General features: G+C 48.8%; 3 protein-coding genes across 3 annotated transcripts in view; 2 read left to right on the plus strand and 1 right to left on the minus strand.

Annotated features, from left to right (window-relative positions):
* Nucleotides 1–648: 648 nt before the first annotated feature.
* Nucleotides 649–1,997, plus strand: LOC6618809 (probable isocitrate dehydrogenase [NAD] subunit alpha, mitochondrial). Its single transcript, XM_002043022.2, has one exon. The coding sequence runs from the start codon at nt 723–725 to the stop codon at nt 1,890–1,892; it is 1,170 nt and encodes a 389-aa protein (XP_002043058.1). The 5' UTR covers nt 649–722; the 3' UTR covers nt 1,893–1,997.
* A 4,326-nt stretch (nt 1,998–6,323) lies between these two features.
* Nucleotides 6,324–8,264, minus strand: LOC6618810 (4-coumarate--CoA ligase 1). Its single transcript, XM_002043023.2, has 4 exons — nt 8,101–8,264; nt 7,639–8,033; nt 7,452–7,568; nt 6,324–7,393 (listed from the first exon to the last, which is right to left on the minus strand). Exons 1-4 carry the CDS (start codon nt 8,248–8,250, stop codon nt 6,442–6,444), a joined length of 1,614 nt encoding a protein of 537 aa, XP_002043059.1. The 5' UTR covers nt 8,251–8,264; the 3' UTR covers nt 6,324–6,441.
* Nucleotides 8,265–10,492: 2,228 nt separating this feature from the next.
* LOC6618814 (trace amine-associated receptor 1) overlaps nt 10,493–14,870 on the plus strand; it is a 34,752-nt gene continuing 30,374 nt past the window's right edge. Inside the window, exon 1 of the mRNA XM_032715969.1 lies at nt 10,493–11,035. The gene's annotated coding sequence lies outside the window, so the exon portion shown is untranslated. The remainder of the gene's footprint in view (nt 11,036–14,870) is intronic.

Consider the following 14,870-nt stretch of genomic DNA (forward strand, 5'->3'; position numbering starts at 1 on the left):
GGCCATACGCGATAAAATATGATAGTAAAGCTCCGCAGGACAAACACATCCAAGGGAGCTCCCACTTTTTGTTCGATATCTGTTCAAGGATTACTGTCCTGCCTCGTAAATGAGAATTGAAGGTGTCGTAAATCCGTGACGCGTTCTTTTCGCTGATTGCCAGTCCGCTGAAATCGCGACGCAAACAGGTCGTTTGTAATTCTTAAATTGTAATCAAGCGCGGGCGAAATAATTACTGAATATTTATAACTCGGTTCCCCGTGGTCTGCTCTTAATGGTCGTCGATTTTAATGGCTTGCTTTTCCACGCCCCGTTGAAAAATCACTGCCGCTCGCCTCATAATTGCCACGCCCCTTTTGGGCGGAACGGGGCAGGGGGCGGACATTTGTCTGTCGCCAGCAGTCGCCATTTGGTTTTGGGCCCACAGCCGTTGACAAGCCATTTGTCACATTTACACAGCCGCAGGCGGCCCCTCCTTGGATTTCACCTGGACTTCAGGTGTCCCCGGGACTCACATTAAAGCGAGTCATCCGGCTTGGAAGCCCGCGATGACCTAGTTGGACGCACTGCCAAGACATATTTCGCGGAATTTATGAGCAGCCAGTTGAAATCCTGCCAAATCAATTTGCGGCCAAGTCCGTTCGGGGTTGGGCAAACAAGTAGGCCCAGCAAACAAGTCCGCTCCACTTACAACTCACATTTCGGGCCTCAAATTCTCCAAAATGAACACCCTTCGGAAACTGAACAGCCTGCCGCCCTTGAGATCGGTGGGCGGTGCTTATCGTCTGTTTGCCGGCAAGGATCAGAAGAAGGATTCCGTGGGGCAGAAGTCCAGACAGCCGGAAAAGCCACAGGATAAGCAGAAAAGTAAGGCTAGTGGCAAAGCCAGGAGCGCTGGGTCGACTGACTCCGCCAAGAAGACCACCAAGGTGACCTTGATCAATGGCGAGGGCGTGGGACGTGAGCTGATGGACGCGGTGCAGGAGGTCATCTGTGCCGTGAAGGCCCCAATAGAGTGGGATGTCCACGATGAGTTCAAGGCCAAGGACAGCGATGATGTGTCCCCGGAGGTCCTTCAGTCCCTGCGAGCCAATAAGGTGGGCATCAAGGGACCCGTGGATAGTCGCCACTGGCAGCGCCAGATCCGCAAGCAGTTCGCCCAGTTCGCCTACGTGTCCTTGTGCTCCCACATCGAGGGTCTGGACTCGCCCTACGGCGACTTTGACGTGGTGATCATCCGGGACCAGATGGAGGGCGACTACTCCGGCATCGAGCACCTGGTGGTCCCGGGTGTCATGCAGACCATTAAGGTAAGCACCACGGCCGGAGCGGCCAGGATCGCCGAGTTCGTTTTCAACTACGCCGTGAAGAACAAGCGCAAAAGGATCACGGTGGCCCACAAGGCCAACATCATGCGGATGACGGACGGCAACTTCCTGGAGGCCATGCGGGCGGAGGCCGACAAGCACGTGGACGACGTCTTGTTCGAGGAGCGCTACCTGGACACCTGCATCCTGAAGATCCTGCTGAAGCCCCACAAGTGCGACGTGATGGTCTCGTCCAGCATGTACGGCGACGTGCTGCGGGTGATAGCCGGCGGCATGATGGGCGTGCCCGGCATCTGTCCCGGCTACTCCGTCAGCTCCCTGGGCACCGTGTTCGACTGCCGGATGAAGGCGTGCCACGACCTCGCGGGCAAGGACCTGGCCAATCCCACGGGACCCCTGCTCAGCGCCGCCCTGATGCTGCGCCACGTGAAGATGGACAAGCAGGCGGACCAGGTCGACTGCGCCATTCGCAAGGTCTACAAGGACACCGATATCCGCACCCCGGATGTGGGCGGCAAGGCCAAGTGCTCCGAGTTCGTTAAGGCCGTGTGCGATTGCCTCTAGGTTCTGCTCTTACAGCAACAAAATTAGCAATCATATAAAATAATGTATGGTTTATCATTTATCATAACGATTACGAATCACTTTGAAAAATAAAATATGTGTAGATTATCCACATACTTGGATATTTATTTGGCTTAAAGAGAATGCAGCCACAAATAGTATTATATAGTTTGCCATCTTAGAGACCAATAACTCTTTCGCCATATAAACTAAGTGAAATTGGTAGGACATTGTTGTCCGTTCTGACTATGCGACTTTATGTGCCTAGCTTTCTTTGGCCAAACTAAACTATCGCCAAACTAAACACATTTATAATATGTAATTACCTTGCATTTAATTCACTCGCTTCGCTGGGGGTCATAAAAGTCGCAATTCGCTTGGCTATCGCTTGCCAGTCGTGGTCGTATATTTATATAGCCCCGTGCTCTCTGGTCGCAGTTCGGAGCTCCCAGCTCAGAGTTCCAAGCTCCCAGCTCCCAGCTCCCAGCTCCCTGTTCCCAGCTACCAGTTTCCAGATCTCTGGTGCTTGCAGTGCATTTCGGCAGATTTATGGCCGTCCGGCATTAACCGCCGCAGATGCCAGCTGCAGTTTCCTTTGCCGCTTTTTCGGCTCTTAATTAAGTTGCATTTCGAGTCCTGCCACGTGGCCGCTGCCTTCGCTGGTAGCTGGGAGCGGGGAGTGGGGAGCAGGATGCGAGGGTGGCAGGGCGGTGGCGGTGCACTCTGCGATAATAAAAGCGCATGTTGACATCTGCCCACAGTGTCAGGCGGCCATTATGCACCTATTCGCCATTTTGGGAGGTCGCCGGGATGGGGATTCTTTTAGTGCCGCTTAAGCTTTTTACACATTTTCGTTTATGGCTGCTGCCATTTCGGTCCGCATGCAGGACGTGCTGTCAAGGCTGTGCCTATTAGTCCTTGGCCGAAAGGACGCACCATTGTTGTTGTTGTTGTTTCTGGAGCTGTGGAGCTCTCTGTTTCGCTCAAATTGGAATGCCATAAAAATACGGAGGTACCTACTCCGCATGCTTGCTTATTTAAAAATCATCTGGGAAAACCGAGAAGAAAGAAAGGGCAGCTTATTTCTGCTGTCACTGTCTCTGCTCCTGACTCGAGTTCCATTTGAGCCTTGGCCCGTCTCTTATCCTTTCCTTTTTCCCATTCTCATCCCCTCCCCCCTCCCTTTCCCCTTCGCCGTGGCGCCCTTTCGTATCTGGTGTTTGTCTGCGTCGACTTCCGTTTCCGGTTGCACGCTCGCCATTGTTTCACCCCTTTTTATGACTTCTGGCGCACATGATTCTGCCTCTGCCCATTGCCACTGCCACTACCACTGCCTCCGCCTGTGAATCTGGCGTTTTGTTGGCTTTTGATGAATTTTTATTAAAAGCAAATGGCCAATGCACCAAAATGGAAATCCAAATCAAAGCGAAATGGCCAGAATGCTGCTGAATGAAAATGTCCATTCAATTTCTGGCCCATGCATCCGTTACGAGTGTGATGAATTCAAGAACTGATGTACAGCACCCCGTAAAAATTGTGATTTAATCAGAGAGCTTAAACTCGTTGGACCCCAATAACTGTCCGCAGTGACTGCTATTTACTCCTCTGTTTTTCGATGGCGCAACCTTTGACCTTCTCGGACCTTTTCGAACTTCGGCTCCAGTCAGCTGGAAGTTTGTTTGTTTCCTACCAAGCCAACGAGCTGCGAATAGGAAGTGGGAGTGCCTTTCCCCAGACGTGGACACCCACCAAACAGAAATTTCGTGGCATTAAGCGGGATGCGCCACAATTAACCCCTTGAATCGCCGACAGTTGCCATGCTGCGGAATGCTTTGGTAATTTGGCCCGTGGGCATCGTTTGCACAATGCTACTGATAAGGATGACCGGCGAGTGGCGATGATGGGCGGTGGGTGGGTGGGCGGCGACCTTGGGCGTGGTTTTGGCTATTTTTGGGGCATTGGCAACGGGTTGAAGTGATTTGATTTAATCATCGACGCGTGGGCCAGGACAACGACTGGCAATGAATAATTCATTGAGGCCTAACAACTTAAATTGCCTTGGCTGTAGTAGGTCTTCGTTGCAAAGTGTCCGAGAAGTCCTTTCAAGTTTCCAAGTGAATTTAAGTCTCCGCATTTTAATTGACTTATCCAATCTGTTATCCGCAATAAATTAAGATTAACTGAAGGTGTATAGATGGTCTTGTAACAATGGATTAGGTACATTGGATATCGTATCTGTCAGTCATTCCAGACATTTCTATTATAAGTATTACTTGTTCAAACCCTAAATTCCCTTTTGGGGAGCTTCAAATAACGAGTGTAAATTCAAAAGCACAAAGGCAGCAATTGCATTAACGTTCTCTTTACGACCACCTCCGATTCCTTGGCAATTTGGCTCTGTTTCGTGTTTTGGCCAAGAGCGGAGTCACAAGCCAACGGCAAACATTTGCGACATTAGCGATGAACATTTTTACCAGCTCCTGCAGCTGAAAGTGCTCTGCGATGATGCATTGCTGGCAGCAATGCAATTAAGAATGCCACCGACACGAAACCGGTCCACTCGCAGCCCGAATTCCCCGAATCACCTGGATCGCCCGCTGGATTCCATCCACGCAGGTTCCCCACCACCGAATGGAGTCGAGAGCTTCGTGTAATAAACAATGGCAAATAGCATTCGAGTTGACAGCGGAACACTGAGACGGTAATTGCATGTAAACATGGTTGTTTGGAGGAGCAGTCTGCATAACCTCCAGCTAGGAGGTTCCCCGTGGCGCTGCCGTAATCAGGGAGTGGGTGGCGAATAAAGCAGGCCATGATCGGGTGTCCTCCGCAGATAAAGACGCTGCCTGCCACGTCACTCAGCCGAGCGGGCAATCGGAGCCCTTCAGCTGCGTCCATCAATCAAACACTTGCCTCCGGCCGCGGAGTCAAGACCCTTGAGTCCTTTCAGCCGGCATCAATGCCAGGATCTGTTAAGTCCTTCGCTACAATGGGAGGTTCGGTATGGACGGCATGCCTGTCAGCAATCCAGCGAACCAAATCCGAAATCACCTCGTGCGTTAGTCAAACGTCAATCACGTTTACAGGTGCCAATACTGATTTTAGAGCCATGTTAACTAAACTGAATAACCAAGCTATTCTGATATGAACATAAAATTTAGAAATGCCTTCAATGAATCCTAAAACTTTGATTTTTTGTCGTTAAGTCTATCTTATAATACCATTAATGATTATGCATTTGATCAGCCTATTAACCTATCACTATTACAGAAAAATCTTTGCAGCTCATGGAATTTTCGGGACCCTAAAGAAGAGCCAAAACATTTTCAACGCAGCATTTTCTGCGGCAAATTATTACCGACAATTACCACAAACTTGCAGCTGAAAACTCAAATGGAGAGCAGGCGATTTCAGAAATTTGCCACTGGATTCTCGAGGGCTTGTGGCATCCGGAGACGGACGCGGTGAGGGACGAGTCCTGGAATCTCGGAGCTTCTGAGATGTCCAGTGGGCGTGGTCTGTGGCAAGAGCAGGCCGACGAACAGCGATTGTGCTTATGTTTATGCGCGCTTATTTACGACTTAGATTTGAATAATTTACGATGGCGACGACGGCGAGTCAAGAATGCAATGCGGGTGCAGTGGGATGCAGCAGAAGGGATGCGTCTTTGGGAGCCACGAGGACACTCCAGCCAGCCAGCATCGAAATGCAAACAGGATATGCTACATTGCACTTGCTGGGTTGGCCAGTCTGGTCATTTGAGTTTTTGCATAACCATAACCTCCGAAAGAGCAGCGAAATCGAGCAGATTGTGCCGCATGCGGCGGAAACAGCGGTTGCGATAGCTTTGAACGCAACCGGAAACACAAAGTGCCACCATCGACCGGAAGGTAAATTATTGCAATCGGACGGCCAGGCATTTTCATTTCCATTTCCATAACCGTAAATTGCCGCATTTCGCCGTCACAAAAGGTGTTCATATACCAACAAGGATCAAACCATGGATTTGCCTCTTCCGCGCGCAATTCGCCATTATTCGGGCTTTGGAGTCCGGAAAGCCACGTCGAGAGCCATTCGAACGTGGTTAAAAGCTATTCAAAACAGGGAACTGAATTAAATGCACTTTGCGGTGGCTGTTTTAATTTACTGTACTTTAACTGAGATCCTCGTTTTGCATAATTAATAGTTTGTCGCTATTATCTCTATCTGTGGGTAGATAAGTCGCGAAGTGCATGACAAGCAGTTCCTTCATTGAAGCTATATCTTATCTCTCGCTGAGCACCAAGCATTTTAATTAAATTCAGAATATAGATATTAAGGCAATGCGGATATGATATTCCTGATAGCAAACGACTTTCAGGTGCTAGAAATTCCAATAGTTACCCACTTAATTACCAAGAACAGACAACAATAAGCCAACAGCTCGAAACGTAATCTATGAAATGTAAGTTTTAATTATCACGAATTAACAACAAGCAACAAGAACTTAATTTTGTCCTCACATTAAACCAGGTAGCTCAATTTTAAAAGTACATAGTGATCGTAGGTGTTAGAAGGTAATGGGCTTGGTCTTCTCGAACACCTCGCGCGCCAAACTCCTCATGACCTTGCCGTTGGCGTTCTTGGGGAACTTGTCCACGAAGATTACTCCGGCATTCAGCTGCTTATAGTCCACCACCACACGCTGGGCCACGTGGTCGATGACCTTCTGGTCGGCGATCTCGGCGCCATCCTTCTTGATGATCAGGGCTCCGGCGGCGTCGCCGTACCTTGCATCCCGCACGCCCACCACGCACACGTGCTCCACCTCCGGGAGCTCGGCGATGATCTGCTCGATCTCGTTGGGCCAGTAGTGCTTGGACTTGTACTTCAGCAGGTCCTTCTTGCGGTCCACCAGGTACAGGTTGTTGTCCTCGTCAAAGTAGCCCAGGTCGCCCAGGTTGATCCAGCCATCCTGCAGCGTGCTGGCCGTGTCCTCCGGGCTCGAGAGGTAGCCCTCCCACTTCAGACCGATGTCGATGAGCACCTCGCCCGTCTGATTCACGCACAGCTGCTGGCCATCCTCGCCATGGATCTTGATCCTCATGCCGGGCGCCAGTCTGCCCACCGAGCACTCCAGACTGTGGTCGATGTTGATGGTCACCACTCCCGTCTCCGTGGTTCCGTACGAGAACATCACGTAGGTCTTGGGCAGCAGCTCCTGGGCCCGCCGCAGCAGTGCTAGGGATATCCATCCTCCGATCACGAAGGCTATCTTCAGGGACTCCAGTTGCTCGGTGGTGGCCAGTGGACTGGTGAAGAGCTCGTAGGCCTGCCATGGCGCCATTGCCAGGCAGGTGACCTTGTATTTGCTGACCAAGGAGAGAGCCGTCTCGGCGCTAAATGTCTTCCTGGATATGATGCGAGTGAAGCCACAGGTGAGATTCATTACGGTAATCGAGAATCCGGTCATCCAGTCGATGGTGGCACTGGTGTACAGCACATCGGTACTGATGCACAGCCTGTGGGAAGAGATGGGTTAGACTGGCCAGTCTGGGAGTTTTGAAGTTCAGAACTCACGAGTTGGTGGATGCAATGTGGCGGTGGGAGAGGGCCACTGCCTTGGGCAAGCCGGCAGTGCCGGAGGAGCACAGAACCACGGCGATCTGATCTCCACCAGTGGCCAGGGAAGCAGGTCTGAAGTGTATTTAAAATAATTTAATGAATTTAATGAAATTTAAATTGATGAAGATCTCTAACTACTCACACATAGATCTTCTCGGCGGGATGGGGCTTCACCAGGTCCTCGATGCTAGTAACGCCCTCCACTTTACCTGTGAGCGTGATCAGCTTGGGGGACCACTCCTTGGTGATCTCCTTGATGCGGTCGTAGTCCGGACCGTCGATGAACATGATCTTGGGCTTGGTCACCGAGTAGAGACCCTGTACGATGGCCGGCTCTCTCGAGTAGTTGACGGCGTGGAAGGGCGTGGCCTGGAAGAAGCAGGCGGTGGCCACGGAAATGACGAAGGTGCTCGAGTTGGCAATGATCCCGACGCAGTCCTCCTGGGTTAGGCCCTCGCTCTTGAAGAAGAGGGCGATCCGGGTGGCATAGGCCAGCATGTCGGCGTTGGTCAGCACGGTGCCGTCGTCGTCGGTGATCTACTTTTATATAATCGAGCTCATCAGACTCCCGTCTCCGCCGGCTCCCAGTCACGCAATCGTTTACCTGAATCACATTGGTGGGCCAGCACCTGAGGGAGTTGAACACGATCTGACCGACCGACGTGTTGTGGTCGTAGATCGTGGGCCGTGGCGGGCCACTCCAGACCTTGGTCTCCTTGTTGAAGAAGGTGGGGAAAACCGCCTTTGTCGGCATTTTGCTAGTCCAATTCTAAATCGCTACTGAGTGCCCAAAGCCGTTACATTGTCTTTTTATATCGCCCTGGAGGGGCGCTTATCATATCAATTAAGCAATTAATCGCCACACTCGCCGAGTCCAAAGTTTGGCCAAAATAAGTCGAAGATATACGGTACAATCAGCTGATTCCCGAGGTGGGCTCGTCTAATCTAGCCGGAGTCACTTTTTAATTTCCGCACCAGGAGGCAGTGACTTCCGTACCATTTGTCCATTTGGGAACGCCTTTCAACGGCAGGTGAGTAAGCAACCTTCGCGGGGGTCAGACGTATTAATTCCCGAAATTTTGTCAGATAAAAAGCTGTACTATATTCTTAGAAAAATATCAAGCAGATAGATTCTGACGAGCGATATCTCAAAAACTATTGAGGGATTACCTTGCAAGTATTTTTCGTTCCAATTTGATTGCACCTGGTACCACTTGGACATGACATAAAAAGTGTATTTTGTGATTGATTAACTGAGAACTGCGATTTTTAATGTGAATATATTAAATATCCTTTGAAGTATCCCTTTGGCCCGCCTAGAACATTTACTTTAAGTTCTATGAAACTATTTCGCCAGCTCAACCTGAACTTAAATGTGGCTCTGCGCCGCTTTCAAAGGACTCTCCGAAATAGTTCCTTTAAAATGAACTCAACGCCGGCATTTTATTATGGCTGTAATAATTTCGGGGAGGGCCACGCCCTGTTGCGCTATTTGCATTGTGTGTCGGCGCCCCAAAAGGGGGGCTGTACCTCGAAGAGCTCCGGGAGTTCGGCTGCATGCATATATTAACATGAAATTACAGACAGAGCGGCCAAAAGCGAGCAAAATAGTTTAAAGTGTTTCTGAATTTGTTTGGCAAAATGAGCAGGACCCGGCGAAATGCATAAGCAAGGACCCGGACAAGATGCTCCCGACGGTTGGCATGCAAATGGGGGGTGCCACCGCAGGAAACTGCATCTTAAAGCTTTAAGTCCTCCGGACTTTCGGGCAGGACGAGCCGCCGTTCCGAGTCAGCGAGTGCGATTGCGATGCCGATTTGATTGGCGGTTTTGGGCGCCTGTCCTGGCGGGTTACCCCAACGTGGTCTCTTTGCCCACTCGGGCGTGACACGAGGCGTCAGTTAATAATGCGCATTATAATGAGATGCCCCCACCTCCCAGGTGATCCCACCGCAAGTATGTCGGGTTGACGAGATGCTATGGCCGTACATGTGGATGGATGACTAATCCGGCGGACAGACAGTCAGTTTGTGCTTCAAGTGCCGGCTTAATTAATTAACATCACTCGAGTGCGAACTGTTACATAATTGAATCGGCCAGCAGTCGATTGCTTATAAGGAAATACTATTATTCCACGGCTTTTCGCCCTCCGCGTCACTAATTCTTTCTGAATGAAACTGCACCTGTGCTTGAAGGTTTCACCTGTGTAATAAGACTAAAACGTTGTTGCCAGGATGGCGAGGTAACTGCGTCTCAAGTGCAAATCGTTGCATAATACGGCGGGCTGTCAATGCCTGATAAGAATACTATTCCACCGGAGATCCCTATTGTTTTCTGAATGAATACCATATACGCCTCCTTGATGGGGCTCCAAGTTTTTGATAAGTCAGCGGAGAAACTAATTGGGCCCACTGATTTTAGTTTGTAAGCAGGAGGCTTATCAGCACAACACTGCCCACCATGAGACAACGTTTGCGTTTGTTTTCAATGGTTCCCACAACTGGAATGCTAGCTCTAGCTCTAGTTAATAAGTCGTTTTAAGTTCGAAAATAATTATTATTCACTGAAATATAGAGATATATACTAAGATACGATGGTCACTTTCATAAACTATAGTTACTTTATTTGCACCTGCTTCCAACTCTCTGGTATCAGCAGTTTGCGGTCAGTGTCCCTGACCTTAGACACCACTCCCCCGGTGGCAAACAGTTGGATTTGCGTTCGGGGCCTTATCACGCTTATCACACTTGTTGGTGGTCCGCCACGTGCTCGATGGATGCCGCCGAAGCGCAACTGTCATAAATCTTGCATACGCCCCGTGGGCATGCGCAGATCGGGTTCCGATTCCGCAGCGTTCCCGAAACATCGCCCCATTCATAAAGCGCGGCGATGTTTCTTGGCCGAGGACTCGGGCTGCGACTCGGATGCAGCACACCCGATGCTGGGAAGGAACGGACCAACAGTCTACTGTCTGGGGACTTGGACACGCTCAGACAGTTTGCGGTGATTCCTTCGACGAGGCGGTTGCAACTCGGCTCTCGAATTGGTCGGAAAATCACTCACGGGATCCGTTTGAGTTGGGGAGCTCAAGGGGTAAGGACTCAGGCCACGAATTAGCCACAGATAAGGGCCTAAAATATTGCCAAACTAGTCAGTGCGGTTAGCAAAAAGTTTGCTCAAGTGTTGTTAAGTGCTGCGAAGTTAGCCGTGGTAGTTAAGTGCGCTCGAAACTGAAACTCGGCCCATTCGCAGTTGGCCCTCACACGTCGAAAGTTTTTTGGACCCAACCCTTCACTCTCCGTTCCTTCCGGGCCTGTCAAAATGTTTTGCCCCGAACTTTTCGTCCTGGCCCCCAACAATTGAAGTTTTGACAACGAAATTTAGTTAAGCAAAGCTGCCGCGGTTTCGTTTCTTTTCCGGCCCAACTGCAGAGCGGAGTTTGTGGAAAAGTGCGCTTTTCAGTCCTTCGATCCTGTTTGGTTAACTACGTGAACCGCCAGCAAAGTGAACAGATTGGGCGTGTGATGTGAATGTGAATGGTGAGTGCAGCGTACGTCCTGTGGAAACTGTACACTCGATTCCATCGATGAACTTTACTTCAAGCATTTTCCAAGGAGGTTTTTGAAGTATCTGAGATAAAAAAAACTATATCACGATATCCACAGATCAATCAAAGTTTAAAGTTTTCATAACCATCTAGATTGAAAAATAATATCCGCATGCATACCATATATTGCGAGGATGAAAGCGCAAGCTTCAGCTTTTTGTGGAAAAAATCTTAAATTGGTTTTAGTTTTTTCTCGGGAATATGTCAATTATTACAGCTCCATTGAATTATTTCCCTAGAAACCAGCTATCCGCTCGTGGTCAAGTTGGGAAGCATCCGAAAGCATCCTCTTAGAGGCCTTTTGTTGGGCATTTCAATGTGTTACTACTTCTGTACTTGCTACTTTATCGTAGCTTCGTGTCCCATTATGAAATGGACACAAGGAGCCCACGAATCCCAGAGGGTCAGCCCCAGGCGCATAAATATGCCTCGGCTTGTTGGAGGGACCCACTCGCATTAAAATACCCACTGAGAAGGACCAGAAATTGTGCGTGTCGCATCTATAATTAAGTGAATATATAGCATGCTGGGCCCACCAGGAGGAATTTCCTGCCCCTATGCATTTCCCAGAGCATTAGCATCAGAAATGGAACCGAACCGAACAGGCTGTCTTGGCCACTGGAGAATGGATTTGGATGTGCGGGGTATTTGAGTGGCATTTGCCAGAATGCCTGGCAATTGCATATGTGTTTGAGTGAATATTCATCATAGAGAATGGGAATATTCATCATAGAGAATGGGGAAGTTCAAAGGACCCATATCGGCCAGTCGTCATGATTCTTAGTAATTTTTCAAGATTCTGTTCCAACGGTTCCATCGACTTCATAAAGTTCACAATGTTACCTCAGCTCACCTCTTTAGCCCAACTGATTGCGCTTGATATTGTGGCGTTTGGTATTTCGGGACCCTTGTATTGTCAATAAGGACATTCTTCAACAACTCTGGCCAACATCAAAGGGAACCACATCCACATCCAAACACGAGGCGGGGATTCCCCTCGCCATTCGCCACACAGCAACTACAGGCGCCCAATCACAACACAACACAACACTTGCAGAAGGAAGCTGGGGAAGTCAATTAAATTAGCCATAATATACGGCAAATGTTTGCCTAGCTACTGTACAGTGGGCCCCCCGTGCACGGACTTAACGCCCTGTGTGTGCCAGTGTCCCTGTTTGCATTTGGCTGCTCATGAGTAATGTGCACACATAATTATGAAAAATACACAAGCCACTCGACCGAACGAACTACAGTGTAGCCTCGCTACGCTCGACACCCCAGGTGCTCCACTGTTTGTTTGCTTGTCTTGGCTGCACGTCTGTGCGAGATCTGTGCTTCAGACAACAAAACATCCAATTCCGCAGGGCAAATAATTTAATTACCGACTGGACGTTAACACAAATTTTACTGGTAATAAATTTAGAAGCCTCTTGGAAGAATATAATTTACGACTTATGACCCATTAAGCACTGGAGCACTGCATCATGGGGGTAAATTAACTGATGATTGACCTGTTCACTTGCAAGCTCGCCTTCGGCCAAATGGGCAGCTAAAATGCGGGCAAATCATAAAATCTGACGAGTATCTAGCTCCTTAAATTTGATATAAAGCTGCAATTTCTGCCTTTAATCGAATGTCAAACATTTTCATCCAACACTTTCCCTGTCTAAAACTGGTAGCAATCAGGACTGTAACTTTGTTAGATATTGGTACAAGCCCATACCCTTTCTGTCGAGTCCTGGCTGTCTGGTTACTTGAACCCGGGGTCAGCAGGACTATTTGTAGGGGTCCGTAAGCCATCGAAACATTTGCGGACCGCCCATGATAACTCCGTTCAAGTGGCTCAACTCTCCGGAATTCCTAAGCAAGAAGCAAGGGGGGTGGTAGACAAAACACTTACATAAAGAACAAAATCTGCGATAAATCCACAAAACCGAAAAACCGAATAACGAAAAAATGCAGAAAATATACGAATGAGAGCATGAAAATTATGGGCAGCAATATTTTTGCCAGCTTTGTTGCTCTGCCATTTGGCATTTCTGTGGCCTAGACGACGACACACCCACAGAGACAGAAGGCATGGCTTAAATAAATAAAATAAATCAAAAATGTAAATCAACACTCAAACGTGTATCTGTGTGTGGCTAGGATAATAATTCGCACACATGTGTGTGGTGGGGCAAGAGTAGGGATCTGGATAGGATAGTTGGGGGATACTATAGGGCGGTTTTCAGATGGCGAACTCTCATTAAACCTGCCTCAGATTGCGTCTGCAGTCGTTCGTTGACTTTGGCTGTGTTTCTCGTGCGGTTTGTCATTTGGTGTCGGTCTGTAATGAAAGAAATCATGACAAAGCATTCATTTGTGGCCCCGGGAATTGTTTGGATTTCGAGTGTCAAAGAAAATATTAAATTATCCCAGGGCGCACAAACGCCTCTAACGAAGCATTTATTTTGTTTTATGGATATGGATTTCGGCTGACTGCGTATTGAGCAATAAAACCATTTACGTGTGCTCCATGAAAAATTCATGACTGCCCCAAATCTTCAAATGGCTCTCACAACTTTTAAGTGTAATTGGAGTCTAAACAATGCATGCTGCCAATTATTTGGGAATATTTGCTTTCACAAGTGTGTAGCAACTACGAGCATGCTTGTGATCTGTTTTCCCAGGACTGCCGTCCGTCGTCCTGCAACTTCAATTAAAATGCAGCATCCTCGACGTTTCTCCTTCGATTCTGTCTCCGGGCGGACATTGAGAAACCTTTGACGAGTCTTAAACGGATTGCCAGTCAGGCGTTTCTCGGGCGTCTTCATTATGGAACACACAGTTGCCAGGCACTCCGTATAATTCCGTTCATCACTCCGTCTGTCCTGGCCCGCGGCCATGCCCATGCCCAAGCCCCTTTCCATTTGACTAACTGAAACGTGACAGCGAGTCGCCCTTCTGGAAGATGGCGGCACCCACCTCCACCGCCACCCACCTGTCTGTGTCCAGAACCTTGTTACGGATCCCGAGTGGACAGGCGGCTGGCTGGCAGGCTGGCTTCTTCCCGCTCCTTCTTACAGCTGTTTATAATTCCGGGAGGAATCCACTTCATTTTTATCAGCTTCATCACGGCATCTTGCATTTTTGAAATGAAATTGTCGTTCCATTTCTCTGGGCCCCGTCATCAGCGCCCTCTTCATCGCCATCAGCATCTTTAATTCCATTTCGCGTTCTTTTTCACCTTTTCTGGCAGCGGCTCGTCATTCAATTTGACGCCACATTAATTCACTACGCTTTGCTCCTTTTGGTCAGCCGGATATTTGCATTCTCTCTCCCTTTAATTGCTTCGTTATGCGACGCGCCGTGTATCCGCGCGGCCAACACGGCGTATGCGCCATTTAAGGACTTTGCGGAGCAGCATCAGAGTTTAACATCCGACGGGTTAGCGGTAATAAATCTCGTTGAAGGTGTCTCAAAGTATGCGATAGATTGAGACCATACTTAGATGGTTTTTGATTTCAAATGTACCAAACTTTTAGGCACTATTAAATGTTATCTATAAACTTATCCTAACTAATTGCTTATTTGAGCATTAGTTCGCAGGCATTTAAGGACTTTCTGTGTAGCTGGCCACAAATAGTTAATGTGCACTTTCGTTGACCTTTTATAGCGTATTTTTCGCCGCCCAGTTTCCGGATCCCTGCTCTTTGCCCGCTCCGCTCACTTCATCGGTCATTTCGCGCAGATTCGCTCGGCCTCCATTGTTTTGATTTCCGCCG

The sequence above is a fragment of the Drosophila sechellia genome, chromosome 2R (genome assembly GCF_004382195.2).
Source record: "Drosophila sechellia strain sech25 chromosome 2R, ASM438219v1, whole genome shotgun sequence".
Lineage (NCBI taxonomy): Eukaryota > Metazoa > Arthropoda > Insecta > Diptera > Drosophilidae > Drosophila > Drosophila sechellia.

Bases quoted from the DNA above. Each gene is read 5' to 3' on its own strand.
- LOC6618809 (XM_002043022.2), top strand. From the start codon at position 723: ATGAACACCCTTCGGAAACTGAACAGCCTGCCGCCCTTGAGATCGGTG.
- LOC6618810 (XM_002043023.2), bottom strand. From the start codon at position 8,250: ATGCCGACAAAGGCGGTTTTCCCCACCTTCTTCAACAAGGAGACCAAG. The intron at 8,034-8,100 runs GTAAACGATTGC...ATATAAAAGTAG, and splicing joins GGCCCACCAATGTGATTCAG to ATCACCGACGACGACGGCAC. The intron at 7,569-7,638 runs GTGAGTAGTTAG...AATACACTTCAG, and splicing joins CCCGCCGAGAAGATCTATGT to ACCTGCTTCCCTGGCCACTG.